At 38.0% G+C, this 13,659-nt stretch overlaps 1 protein-coding gene across 1 annotated transcript in view; it reads left to right on the forward strand.

Moving 5' to 3' along the window:
* LOC145668220 (uncharacterized) overlaps positions 1 to 13,659 on the forward strand; it is a 112,618-nt gene that overhangs the window by 46,953 nt on the left and 52,006 nt on the right. The window contains exon 9 of the mRNA XM_081735872.1: positions 576 to 668. Coding sequence (XP_081591998.1) covers positions 576 to 668 — 93 coding nt within the window. The remainder of the gene's footprint in view (positions 1 to 575; positions 669 to 13,659) is intronic.

The following is a 13,659-nucleotide window of genomic DNA, read 5'->3' on the forward strand; positions in this document are numbered from 1 at the left end:
CAAACTTAATAGATTGGAACCCAAAGAATTTATCCATTATTTGATTTTAATTGTGTAATCAACATTATTCTGGGAAACATTCTTGTACATTATCTTGATTAAATAAGCGAAACATGTCATTCTGTGTGTTATGGTATATCCTGGAATGTTATACAACTCTGCTTTAAGAGATTTGTAATATTGGTTGTAGAAAGACATGGAGCACTATGATTCCTTTCGTTCCTTTCAATAAAAGGCAAGCTGCTTTATCTCGATAATTTTTGATAGTAAACAATCACGTTAATACATATCGCTGCGTGTGCTATCTCTTGTATGTCTGACACTGATAAATTGCGCTTGTTCAGTATAACAAAATATTTGAATAATTGGATTAAACATACGGTATTAAGATTGGGATGCTAAAGGAGGAAAACTCAAAATAGATAAGTAAATGAATTTGTTAAATCTTAAAATTTAGAACTTATAATTAAAGCACGAATTTAATCTATAGTATGCATATCTGGCCGAAGGCTTGGCCGCAACAACTATTTATTTTAATGTAAAAACATATTATATATAAAAATAATTTCTTGCAGGTTTTGATTATTATAAAGGTTTAGACTATGGGACAAACTACAATGTTCATTATGGAATGGATTATGGAGGTCCAGGTGATTTCCAGAATGCAGGTATTTTATTTTGATTCCTATGAAACTCAAAAAAACATTTTATTAACACTTCCTTCTTACTCAAGGTAGGCATAGTTGAGAATCTATAGATATACTCTCAGCAACCAATGTTGTGCATTACTATAGTAATAACTACAGGAGAAAATAAATTGTATTACTTTATATAATTAACAGGCCTAATTACTGTGAAATTAAAATACCGCTAATTTTATACTAATTATGTGATACCTTCAAATAGACAAAAGGTATTCGAAATGTGGAACAAGAGCGCGCTAGATAATATTATTTTGCATGAGGTACCGTTATCATGAGTCACCTAGTAGCTTTCCGTTTGTAGCCATTTAGAAACGCAAAAATAAATGCCGATTTTCTAAATGGCTGGTAACCGAAAACAGATAAATGAGTCGTGATAACGATATCTCATGTAAAATAATATTGACTAGCGAGTTATTGTTTCACTTTTCGATTATCTTTTATTTATTTGAAGATATCACATATTTAATGTAAAATTAGCGATATTTTAATTTCGCCGTGATGAGGCGTCTTAAGGACATAATTAAGTTCCCAGTTTTTGTACTTTGAGTTCTTAAAAAACACAAAGGTTATAAAGGACGGGCCCAATGTTAACATGCGCTTCAACCACGACCAGCGCTTGGATCTGGTGCAGTTACTGGTGTACAGGCCTTCATCCAAGAGCAATCCTCTGAGTGTAGATCTTCCTCATCAGTCTATCTCGCCTCCATGAGAAATGGCTTACAAAAGTATACCACCATCCACTGCTAAGGACATCATGAACTGTTTTACGAAGACACTGTCTCACATTAAACAGTGGCTACAGAGCCATCTGTCCATAAGTACATAATGATCACCTAATGAGAGTATTCTTTTATTTGTATAGAAGGTACTACAGTATACATGACAACTACAGTAATATTGTTGCAACGGGCTTTCAATATGTTTTGCACAGATTAGTATAATATTTTTTTATTAGTTGCAATATGATGATGACATTTTAGGTAAACATACTTTTATTCCTGGGCTTCAAAATAGTAATAATTGTCGTTTCCTATTGTTCACAGGTAAACCAAAATAGACACTGAAGTAGACATCAGAATTCGATAACAGTCGATAATTGAATTTTTGTTCAAAACCGGTGATGAATCAGCCACATCAATGCATAGGAAGTTGCCTCCAGTTTATGGGGAACACACATTGGACCACGCTAAACGCCAACGTTAAAAAAATCTAGACTTTCTAGATCTGGCCAGAAAATTATGGCCTCCTTTTTCTGGGATTAGTGCGGTATTATTTTCATAGACTTATTAAAACATGACTCCACAATTAACAAGGATTTTTATTGTTTGCCACTGAATATGATACGGTGTGCTCTCCCCACCAAGATATCGCAACTGCAACGTAAGGTAATCAAATTCCATCATGACAATGTCAAGCCTTACATAACCTTGATGACACAACAGAAAATCATGAAAATGGAAATGGAAGTAATCCCTCAGCGTTTCTATAGTCCGGATTTGGCTCCTTCAGATTTCTTCCTGTTTGGTTGTCTGAAAGCCCATTTGCGAGAAAAAAAAACATTCGACAGTTACAACTCCCTTGTGTAAAAGAAAGCTACTTGAATTTTATCAAAGTACATTCAAGGCATGGAAAAAAAGTTAGACGAAATGCGTCACAACAGATGGAAGCTATATTAGGTGACATGGTCTTGTAGCTACATTATCAAAGTATCTATAATTTGGATCGGAGTCAAAATCTATACAGTAAGTTCCGAGGTCTCGTGCCTCTACGCTCAAAATTTAATGTTAAAAGACCAAAAATTGCGCTCTGCAGCGTGGTGCATACATACAGACAGACGAACAAATTGAGATCAAATTGTCCCACACACTGACGGATGATACAATAAGTATCACGCTTTAATGGTTAGTTACGCGAGCGACTTCCATACCTTGCTCTTTCTTGCCTGGTTCCTTCATACAAGCTATGCCATGGTGTAAAGTTTTTAAGAAAATTTAGAACTGAAGTGAGGAAGAGGGACGAAATAAAATTTTCATAATATAATGAACAAGAAATGGTTGATACAAAATTAATTCTTACCTGAAGTTTCCAGTTGCATCTCAACCACATCACTGACGTTAGAATCATCAGAAGCAATTTTTGATAAACGGGTTTCCAGCTTCTTAACAGCATTGCATTTTTTTTTAATAATGATTCTTCATTCTTTGAACTAAACGAAGTATATCTTTCTTACACGTTTTGCAACCAGTTCGTGTGGTCGTTTTCTTGTCTGATTGAGTTTGAGTTTCTTTAATAAATTTGCTTCAAATGATGTCCTTTTTTCTTCCCGTAAATCTCATGTTAAAGGATTCCAAGTTGTACGGAGACTGAGAACCAACATGTACCGTACACCTCTCTCTAGTACTATATCAACGAATGCATGCGATGTTTTAATTTCAGAACCACAATTTAGCAAATAACCTTTTGTTTGTTTTCTGAATACAACACAATGGTTTCCATTATAATTATTTTATTTATTTTTTAAAATCAGTTCTGCAAGTAGTCCAACCTTCAACTACGACATTTTCTCGCAAGTTAACTGAGAAGCATTTAAACAATACAATATACGTTAAAAATAAGAGTAAAAAAGAGAGAAAATAAATTGTAGATCACCACGTTGACCTGCTGTAGCACGAGAAATCAAATCATTCACATGGGAAGAAAATAGTCTTCTGAATGGGAAGAATTTTTTGACAATTTCCTTTCTCTGGCAGATTTTTTTTTACAAAAATAAAATAAAATGAAAGTAAACATATGTTTAAAACAAGTCTTAAAAAATACACGTGTTTAAAACAAAATGTTTAAAACGCATACAAAATTTGTTTTAAACAAAATCAATTGTTTCAAACAAGTTTTAATCATTTGTTTTAAACTAAACAACCGTACTGGAAACCCCTTTTTGACCAAGGTTGCCATTTTTCTATTATAAATACAGAATATGTGTTGTAAAACAATAATTATGTACATAAATGAAAACTGAAGCTTGTCATATACTATAGTAATATAAATAATACACTGTTACCTTATACATCGTATAATGTATCATGGCCCGGAAGTTTTGGGCAACCAGTGTATATATGAATTTAATATTTATTAAAATTTTATTTTTAATATATATATAATTAATCAATGACTTGATTTGAAGTAGACTGCAAAATTTGCGTTAAGTTCCTTGAACTAATGATTTTAGTATATTTAGAGGGAAATATATGGTAATATATTTACATTGAATAATTATTCGTATATTTAGCTAAAATATAACATTATTTTGGGAAATAAGGTAATATCTGGTCGTATTTAGTCCTTTCCAATCAATTTTCATTCATATTTGTGGCTTAGGGGATCTTCAAAAGAATTCAAAATTTTATTTCAAAAATCTTCTTTAAAATTTTTTCATTTGTAAAGTCAGCCATAGTAGCTTCTTGGAGCATCCCTTTGTTTAACCTAAATTATCTGTGATTGGATCTTCCGCAATCACAGTTGTGGTTGAGATTTTTCGGCTCCTTTGATCTTGAGAGATACACCTATCATCGTATGATTACGTCACAATGATCTTCCAATTGGAAATCTTCTTCCTGTTGTCTTTGTTCTTTTGGTTGATGAAGCCGCCATGATCAGGTGTGTAGTGCGTCTGATCTACAGAAAATCAACAATTTAATTCAGTGTGATTAGCTGATAGTGGACAAATTTTTGGAGTATGAACTCTTGAGGACTGCGGCGCTAGACAAATTAGTTTGACTTGCTCATTGTGAAAGGGTACGAAGAAGCAAGTTGCGGGGGTCAGGTTTGCACGTTGTCGCCGGAACCGTAAAGACAGCATGGCTGCAGTCCAGCTTTAAAATTATTTTTTGACGTCCCAAACTCACCAGGAGGTGAGGGGATGAAGAAATTTAATCTATGATGCCCAAGGTAGATATGTGTCTCTGAGGTGAACAAGTAAGTGACTATTTTATTCAACAAAAATTCCCTTTTCGGACGAGTTGAACATGCTAAATTTCTAACCTCTTTCGGATTGGAGAAAAGTGTTATGTTATTGGCGTGGTGATGTCCACCAATATGTGCTAAACGCTGCGTAGTTTTCCCTAAGTTATACAATGTACAAAATCTGCGATGTGACATAAATCAGTCGTTCAATGGACGGGGGGGGGGGGGGGGGTAAAAATTGTTCTTTTGGAGTTTCAGTGTGGATGTTTGTTACCAACAGTCCATGAAATGTGTATACTTTCGAGTACATACATTTCACCCCCAAAATTATATTTTGAATATGTAATCTCGTATATTTTTTTTTTATTTATTATTTTTCCGTACTGCTATATTACATAATTAAATCCATTCTCTGGTTTGTGCTCACCTTCACTGTAGTTTGAATACGATGAGACAAATATATACAAAGTTTCGACTCACATTGATAACAAGGGTGCTTGCATAGCTATTGCTAATGGGAGATACTCGTCAGTGACAACACGTTCGTTATGTATTTTAAATTCCTTTCACCTGAGACCGGAAATTCGAATATTAAGCACATAATTTAAGACTTTTTTTTTTTCCAATTCAAAATTAAAGCTGAATGGTCGACGTCCCATACGTCCTCGGTAGAATGGCAGGGTGTGTGCTATATTATTAATCTGTTGAATAAATTGATTTTTATATGTTTTAGGTTAAGTTAGTTAGATAGTTAGGCTAGGGACTAGGTTAAGTGTACTTTCTTTTCATGTAGATTTATTTAGTGTATGTATTGTCTCAAAGAAAATGTTTTGTTGTGGAATCAAAGTGGATGAGGTCTGAGCTCATACAAGGGAGGTCACCTTGTCGGTATAAATCCTCCGCGCTGACCCCACTTTCACAACGGTATCTAAAAGAGAAAATACTAAGAAAAGAAAGTATAGTATGTAGCACACAGCCGTAATAAGTGGTACCTGTGTAGTACAAGGCTCATGTGGTTATAGTAGTAAATGTCTTTATTTTCAAATTGTTTTTGACTAAACTAAACGTATGTAGAATTGTTCATGATATGTGAAGAGAGTATGTAATGCAATGATGGTACCCATTCAGCTATGTCAAGAATTTTCCTCAATTTCCAACCTTTGCGATTTTTTTTTTTAAATGTATTCTCCTGTTATTTCTTATCATACAGAAAGTTAGTGTAATAAAGTGTGCTAGTCGAAACAAAATCTTTCATTGTCCAGTGCAAAGCTAATTATTTTAAAACTATGTAGTAAAGTAACTTCAATAGTATTGTTGGTACTCAGAAAGTAAAGTGTTTAAAGCAGTACGTAACGAAAGTAAATATAGCGTCTTGAAAACTCACAGAATCGATTTCACTTAGCGTGACCGGGGTTGGAATCACAGACCTGCCAGGAAATTTCACTTCGTTAATAGGATCAACTAAATTCACTTTGGCATTCAGTTTTTTTTTTTTTTTTTTTTTCGAAATTCCATCCCGTTGCGCGATTTAGATTTGATTCGAGAATTTTTATCTGGGTTAGTAAACACACACATTTAGATTTTCGAAGCACTCACCATCAGTTTCACTCTTGGGTCAGTGTCTTGTTCTGTCGGATTGTAGTTTGTAACCTTATCTCGCGATGGGATGCAGGCTATGAACTGCGGATCGGGATACTGGGCTGCGAGTGAGAATGAAGGAGGCTTAGAAATCTTTATATTTAGGGTCAACTTGAGTTCTATTTTCCGGAGATGATTGGTGTAGTGGATGGGTCAGTGAGTGTTGATAGCTTACTCGTCTGGGCCCGGTGGGTTCGCGTTCAACGGTCGGTGACACATTCACGCAGCCATAGTCTCGAGGAAAGGGAACATCATACAGAAACACAATATCAGTATCATCATCATTATTTTTATTTTATTTATTTACATTTTATTTTATTTATTTATTTTATATGACTTTTTTTTTTTTGTAAAATTGGCGTTCCACAGCCAGGATCTGTTATTCCAATCTTTCGCGAGTGCTAAGTGAATCATATTGAAAGAGCAGTGTAATGTAATGGGGACTGTTGTGACAAACGACTCCTTGAACGATGTGTAGTCACTCTTGAGTTTGTATATGTGTAACTTGGGGAAAACAATTTATATGAAATGGAGATGTCTGCTGGTAGCAGGTCGAGTACTGAATCCCGTAGTCCGGATGAATATGTATGTTGTAGTGAAGAAATACAGGGCTTTAGTGTTTATTGTGACGGTTGCTCTGGATGGGTGCATGCACAGTGCTATGGTATAACCGACGAGCAGGTAGAAGAATTGAATAAGTGTAGTGAGCCCTGGTATTGTAAAACGTGTGTGGCCAAAAAGCTGACTGTGCGCTCGCTTTCCAAGTCACAGGAAAGTGAAAGTGAACCGAACACCGCGACGCACGACTCGGGAGAGAAACTCTTACACAACGGTGGAGAGAATGTTGGAACTGCAGGTTCACCTGCATCCGTGACAGACCTTGCAAAAATGTTAGAACGTTTTAGTCAAACCTTAACTTTAACTTTGGACCAAGAATTTGAAAAGGTTGACAGTATTATGGACCAAAAATTTGAAAAGGTTGACAGTATTATGAACCAAAGATTTGAAAAGGTAGATAATAATTTGTACGCGATGAATAAAAAATTTGATTTGTTAAAGTCGGAAATGGAGCAAATTGTAAATGAAAGAGTCGAAAATGTAAACAAGGACGTATCGGACCTCCGGAACGAAGTTCGCGATATATACACTTCGGTGGGGGAATTTCAGGATACGATAACAACGCGGGTGGACACCGTTGAGGAGAATCTCCGGTTGTCAATAGAAAAGCAAAATCGCAGATGTGATCAGCTCGCCAAAGAACTATCGCATCTCGAGTCGAGCACCCAGAAATCGTATGACGTACTCGAGGCTAAGATCCAAACTTTGGTGAAGGATCGGGAGCAAAGTAAACCAGGTCGTGTCGGTCGCAAGCGGTCACGTGACTTTGTTGGTTGTGAGGGTGTTGACTCTGACGGAACAGACTCTGACACCCGAGTGGATGTACCAGTCTCTTCGGTTGGGGAGACTCGTACTGTCCCAACGGTGACAGTCTCTGTCTGTCAGCCGACCAGAGTTCACACTAAGAATGTCTGGCCGTTTGACTTAAATTCGCATTCGTTGGTCACGAACAATTCCAGTCCCGCCTGTGGGGATATCATGAGTGGTCAGGTTGCCTCTAGGGCTTTAAATCCTTTATTGACGTGGTCTCAGGCTTCGGTCTCGACTTCCAATGTATGTAGCTTAAGTCATGTAGTGTCCAGTAGTGCCGCAGACAGGACTCCTTCGTTTGTTGGAATTCCGGAGGGAGTATGTAGTCACACAGTGGTATCGATGCCAGGCAACTTACCTTTTGGCCCAAATTATACCTCTTATTCGAATTTTGGACAAAATTATAATAATGCAAAGAGCCCTGTGATTGGCTGCAACTCTCCCCTGAATCCCGGCAGATATGAGGTATGTTCTGGAAATAGAGCGTTAAATTTAAGGCTGTCGGAACTAAATCACTTACCAAACTTCACTGGAGAATATGGTTTGGCCAGGTCTTTTCTTGAAAGTTTAGAACAGGCGTTTAAGATAATCTCCGCGTCGGAATACGAACGCATGGTTTTGGTACCGTGTTGTTTGTCGGCTGGGGCCAAGACTTGGTACCAAACGGTCTGTAAAGACATCAACAGCTATGCGGACTTTGTGCGTCTATTTAAGGAGCACTATTTCTCGGCCAGGATGGAACGCCTGCAGAAGAAATTTATCCAAGGAATGAAATTTGACCGGTCCAAGTATAACCGGCTAACTGACTTTGCCTGGAAGGTCATAGCCGAATACTATGCTGTGGCACAACATCCAGATGAGACAGAACTCATTGAAATAGTCCTAGATTGTCTGCCAGCTGGAGATGCAAAATTGTTGCGAGCCGTGGAGCCCAAGAATATTCAGCATCTGATTGTTAAGATAGCCGAAATAGAAGGTCATCCGGAACCTGTGGAACCTGTGACAGATAAGAAATTCAAGCGTCTGCACATTCGGCAGGCAAAGATAGGAAAAAAGACCGAAAAGAACGGAAAGGCGCAACAGACTAAAGACACTTCGTCGCAGACGGAGGAGGACGAAGTAAAGAAGAATGGTGATGCCAAGAAAAATGGAAATGGCAATCAATTCTTGGGGAACCGAGGTCGAAGAAGAAATTTTCAGGCCAGAAGACCCTGGTTCAACAACCGAAGGCAAAACTGGGGGAACGGAAACCAGAATGCTCCATATGTTTCCAACCCTAACTACCAATCGGGAGCAATGAACTTTGGATGTCATCGAGGTGCATCCCAACAGTGCGCGCCGAGTTCGAACCACATACCGGGAGCGCAAGCCTATCCGGGATACATGCCGAATTTGCCTCCTGGAGGAGGAGTGGCAACTCCCACATCCACTCCTTCCCCAGCGGTGAACATGGCTATGTCCACTGGTTGGCCTTCACCGTATACGACGTTCATGCCGCTGATGGCGCAGTCATCTGAAGCGAATGGGAATAGTTCGGGAAATGCATGTCGCAGCCCTCATTAGGGGAGACTGTGGACTGCGATATGAATTCCTCGACTCCCCAAAAGGAAGAAAGTCCGATAACGGGACATCAAAATTTTTGTTTGGCATCAACCTGTCCAGAAGTTAATTTCGAACCTCAAAATTCAAAATTAGATGTTTTGGTAACTTCCGGAATTCGGGGAAACAAATCGAGCACGCCTCTGTTCTCGGTTCGTTTCGTGATAGACGAGAGGGAGTGTGACTCCAGTGCGGAAAAAGGTGTTCTTTTATCCTATCCCTCACCCACTCTAACTTGTTCGGTAGGAGAGTTATCTTTGGTTTGTATCCTAGATTCTGGAGCGGATACGAATTTGCTCTCGGGAGATGCTTGGAGGCGAATAAAAGAGATCTATCCTTCTGCCAAACTTCGACCGAAAACTAATATCTCTTTAAAAGGTTTTGCAGGAGACGAATCATTCCAAGTTAAAGGTTTCCAGATCTTAAACTTCACTATCCAAGGTTGTGTGTTGGAAGTCCCAGTCTATGTTGTCCAGAAATTAAAAGCACACTGTATTTTAGGATTTCCGTTTTTCGTTCGGTATAACCTTTCTTTAAATTGTAAGTCTAAAGAAATTTTGCTTCAATCAGACTCGGGACAGATCATTTCTATTGACATGGAACAGCAGCATTGTTGCCAGGTTACGGTCGCAGAATTAACTTCAGATAAAGAGGACGACTCTTTATTTCAACCCTCGGTTACGAAGGAGGAACTTCGGGACTTTGTTTCTCAGAGAACCGATCTCGATTCGGATTCTCAGGAGAGGTTATTTTCCTTATTAGTTCGATTCAGGTGTCTCTTCACAGAGAATCCCCGTGTCATAAAGGTCGAGCCGTATAGAATACAGCTTTCCGACGACCTCCCGGTGGTAGGAAGGTTGTATCCTGTACCCATTCATCTTCAAAAAGAGTTTGAGGAGGTCTTAGATAAGTGGGTAAAACTTGGGATTATCGTTGAAGGTCCTTCACCTTACAGATGCCCTGTACATATTGTGCGTAAGGCGTCTGGAGAGCTAAGGCCCGTGATTGATCTGCGTGGTATCAATGAGCGTGTGATTGCACCAAAGATTCAGGTCGAGCCGATCTCCGATCTAATCGCGCGAGTCAGTGGTGCAACCATTTTCACCTCGTTGGACTGTACGCAATCATATCATAGTGTCCCGATCCATCCAGACTCTTATAAATATGTTAGTTTTGTTTACAAAGGACGTCAGTATCAAATGACTCGTTTAACAATGGGTTTGAAATCATCACCAGCGGTTTTCCAGTCTGTCATGCACACCTTTTTTGGATTAGAAACCTTCAAAAATTTTCTTATAGTTTACCTGGACGACGTACTTTGTTTTTCATCTTCCATAGACGAACATTTCCAGCATTTAGAAAAGGTCTTCAACACTCTTCGTTCGGCTAATCTTTCTCTCAATTTTCGGAAATGCAACTTCTTCAAATTCGAAATTCCTTTTCTTGGTCATCTTGTTTCAGGATCTTCTGTAAAAATAAATCCTAAAAGTAATGAGGCCATCCGTCACTTTCCCCTTCCACGAACTAAGAAGGCTCTACGGAGATTTCTTGGTCTCGTGGGATGGCGAAAGCGACATTTTCAAAACTTCGCAGGTTTAACTGCTCCATTTTACGATCTTCTTAAGAAGGACCGGAAGATAGAATACTCTTCGGAGTTGTTAGAAAAGTTCAATCACCTAAAAGAACTTCTAAGTAGTCCTCCTGCTCTTGCTCAACCGGATTTCAATTTGGATTTTCATCTGTTCAGTGATGCCTCTGGGGAGTCATTGGCTGGCTACGTGGCTCAATTTCCCCCGGGACAGGATGACCCGGAGGTTCGCAATTCTTGTCGCGCGTCTGGCGAGAATTTTGTCAAAAACATCGAATCAAGCACATACTTACCACGCCATACCATCCTTCCTCCCATGGCATTATCGAACGCAGACATCGTGACCTCCACCGCATTCTCCGCCTTTATTGTAGCGAGAATCAATCCAAATGGAGTACCTTTCTAAAAGCCGCCCAAGATTTGTGTAACCATTCCTGGTGTGATGCACTTGGATGCACACCGGCAGAGCGTTTCCTATGCTACTCTGCGTCCAAGAGCTTCAAAGAGAATTTCATTTGGCCAAAAGAATCACTTCCTGTCAGTGAAGACAAGAAGCTCGTCATATCTAGTCCAGCAACTGTGCCCAAGAAAGAACGTAAACAGCAGAAACATCAGGATACCATTACAGAAGGCTCATTGGTAATGGTTAAAACTCATTACGTGTCATCCATACCAAAGAAAATATTTGCCAAGTTTATGGATACCTATGTGGGACCATATATTGTTTCCGCTATAACTAGAAATTCAGCGAGATTACAAAGTTTAAAAGGAGAGAATATTGGTACTCAGAGTTTCGACAACCTCAAATTATTTCGATGCTCTGAAGAAAAGAGGAGAGAGCTGTTGGGAGGTTGAACAGAAACAAAACATAGTCGAGAAAAAAAAAAAAAAGAAAGAGAATCGTAGGTTAAATTTAGATTAAGGTAATTTTTGTTTGTTTTGTGTCTATTTTGTGTCCAATTTTCTTTTCGTTCGTTTAGTGTAGTTATAAATTCTTTGTTAGGATTAAGGTCTCTGAAAAATTTTCAAAACATTTCCTATATTGATTGCATTGCATTAGTGTATTTTATGATTAAAATGGTAGGATAGAAAAAAAAAGGAGCTTAACTTAGGACTTCTAAGTTAGATTTTTTTTTTCCGAAGCTCCCGGAGGATGTTACCTTATACATCGTATAATGTATCATGGCCCGGAAGTTTTGGGCAACCAGTGTATATATGAATTTAATATTTATTAAAATTTTATTTTTAATATATATATAATTAATCAATGACTTGATTTGAAGTAGACTGCAAAATTTGCGTTAAGTTCCTTGAACTAATGATTTTAGTATATTTAGAGGGAAATATATGGTAATATATTTACATTGAATAATTATTCGTATATTTAGCTAAAATATAACATTATTTTGGGAAATAAGGTAATATCTGGTCGTATTTAGTCCTTTCCAATCAATTTTCATTCATATTTGTGGCTTAGGGGATCTTCAAAAGAATTCAAAATTTTATTTCAAAAATCTTCTTTAAAATTTTTTCATTTGTAAAGTCAGCCATAGTAGCTTCTTGGAGCATCCCTTTGTTTAACCTAAATTATCTGTGATTGGATCTTCCGCAATCACAGTTGTGGTTGAGATTTTTCGGCTCCTTTGATCTTGAGAGATACACCTATCATCGTATGATTACGTCACAATGATCTTCCAATTGGAAATCTTCTTCCTGTTGTCTTTGTTCTTTTGGTTGATGAAGCCGCCATGATCAGGTGTGTAGTGCGTCTGATCTACAGAAAATCAACAATTTAATTCAGTGTGATTAGCTGATAGTGGACAAATTTTTGGAGTATGAACTCTTGAGGACTGCGGCGCTAGACAAATTAGTTTGACTTGCTCATTGTGAAAGGGTACGAAGAAGCAAGTTGCGGGGGTCAGGTTTGCACGTTGTCGCCGGAACCGTGAAGACAGCATGGCTGCAGTCCAGCTTTAAAATTATTTTTTGACGTCCCAAACTCACCAGGAGGTGAGGGGATGAAGAAATTTAATCCATGATGCCCAAGGTAGATATGTGTCTCTGAGGTGAACAAGTAAGTGACTATTTTATTCAACAAAAATTCCCTTTTCGGACGAGTTGAACATGCTAAATTTCTAACCTCTTTCGGATTGGAGAAAAGTGTTATGTTATTGGCGTGGTGATGTCCACCAATATGTGCTAAACGCTGCGTAGTTTTCCCTAAGTTATACAATGTACAAAATCTGCGATGTGACATAAATCAGTCGTTCAATGGACGGGGGGGGGGGGGGGTAAAAATTGTTCTTTTGGAGTTTCAGTGTGGATGTTTGTTACCAACAGTCCATGAAATGTGTATACTTTCGAGTACATACATTTCACCCCCAAAATTATATTTTGAATATGTAATCTCGTATATTTTTTTTTTATTTATTATTTTTCCGTACTGCTATATTACATAATTAAATCCATTCTCTGGTTTGTGCTCACCTTCACTGTAGTTTGAATACGATGAGACAAAATGTATACAAAGTTTCGACTCACATTGATAACAAGGGTGCTTGCATAGCTATTGCTAATGGGAGATACTCGTCAGTGACAACACGTTCGTTATGTATTTTAAATTCCTTTCACCTGAGACCGGAAATTCGAATATTAAGCACATAATTTAAGACTTTTTTTTTTCCAATTCAAAATTAAAGCTGAATGGTCGACGTCCCATACGTCCTCGGTAGAATGGCAGGG

This window comes from Thermobia domestica, chromosome 13, assembly GCF_964235325.1.
Source record: "Thermobia domestica chromosome 13, izTheDome1.hap1.1, whole genome shotgun sequence".
Lineage (NCBI taxonomy): Eukaryota > Metazoa > Arthropoda > Insecta > Zygentoma > Lepismatidae > Thermobia > Thermobia domestica.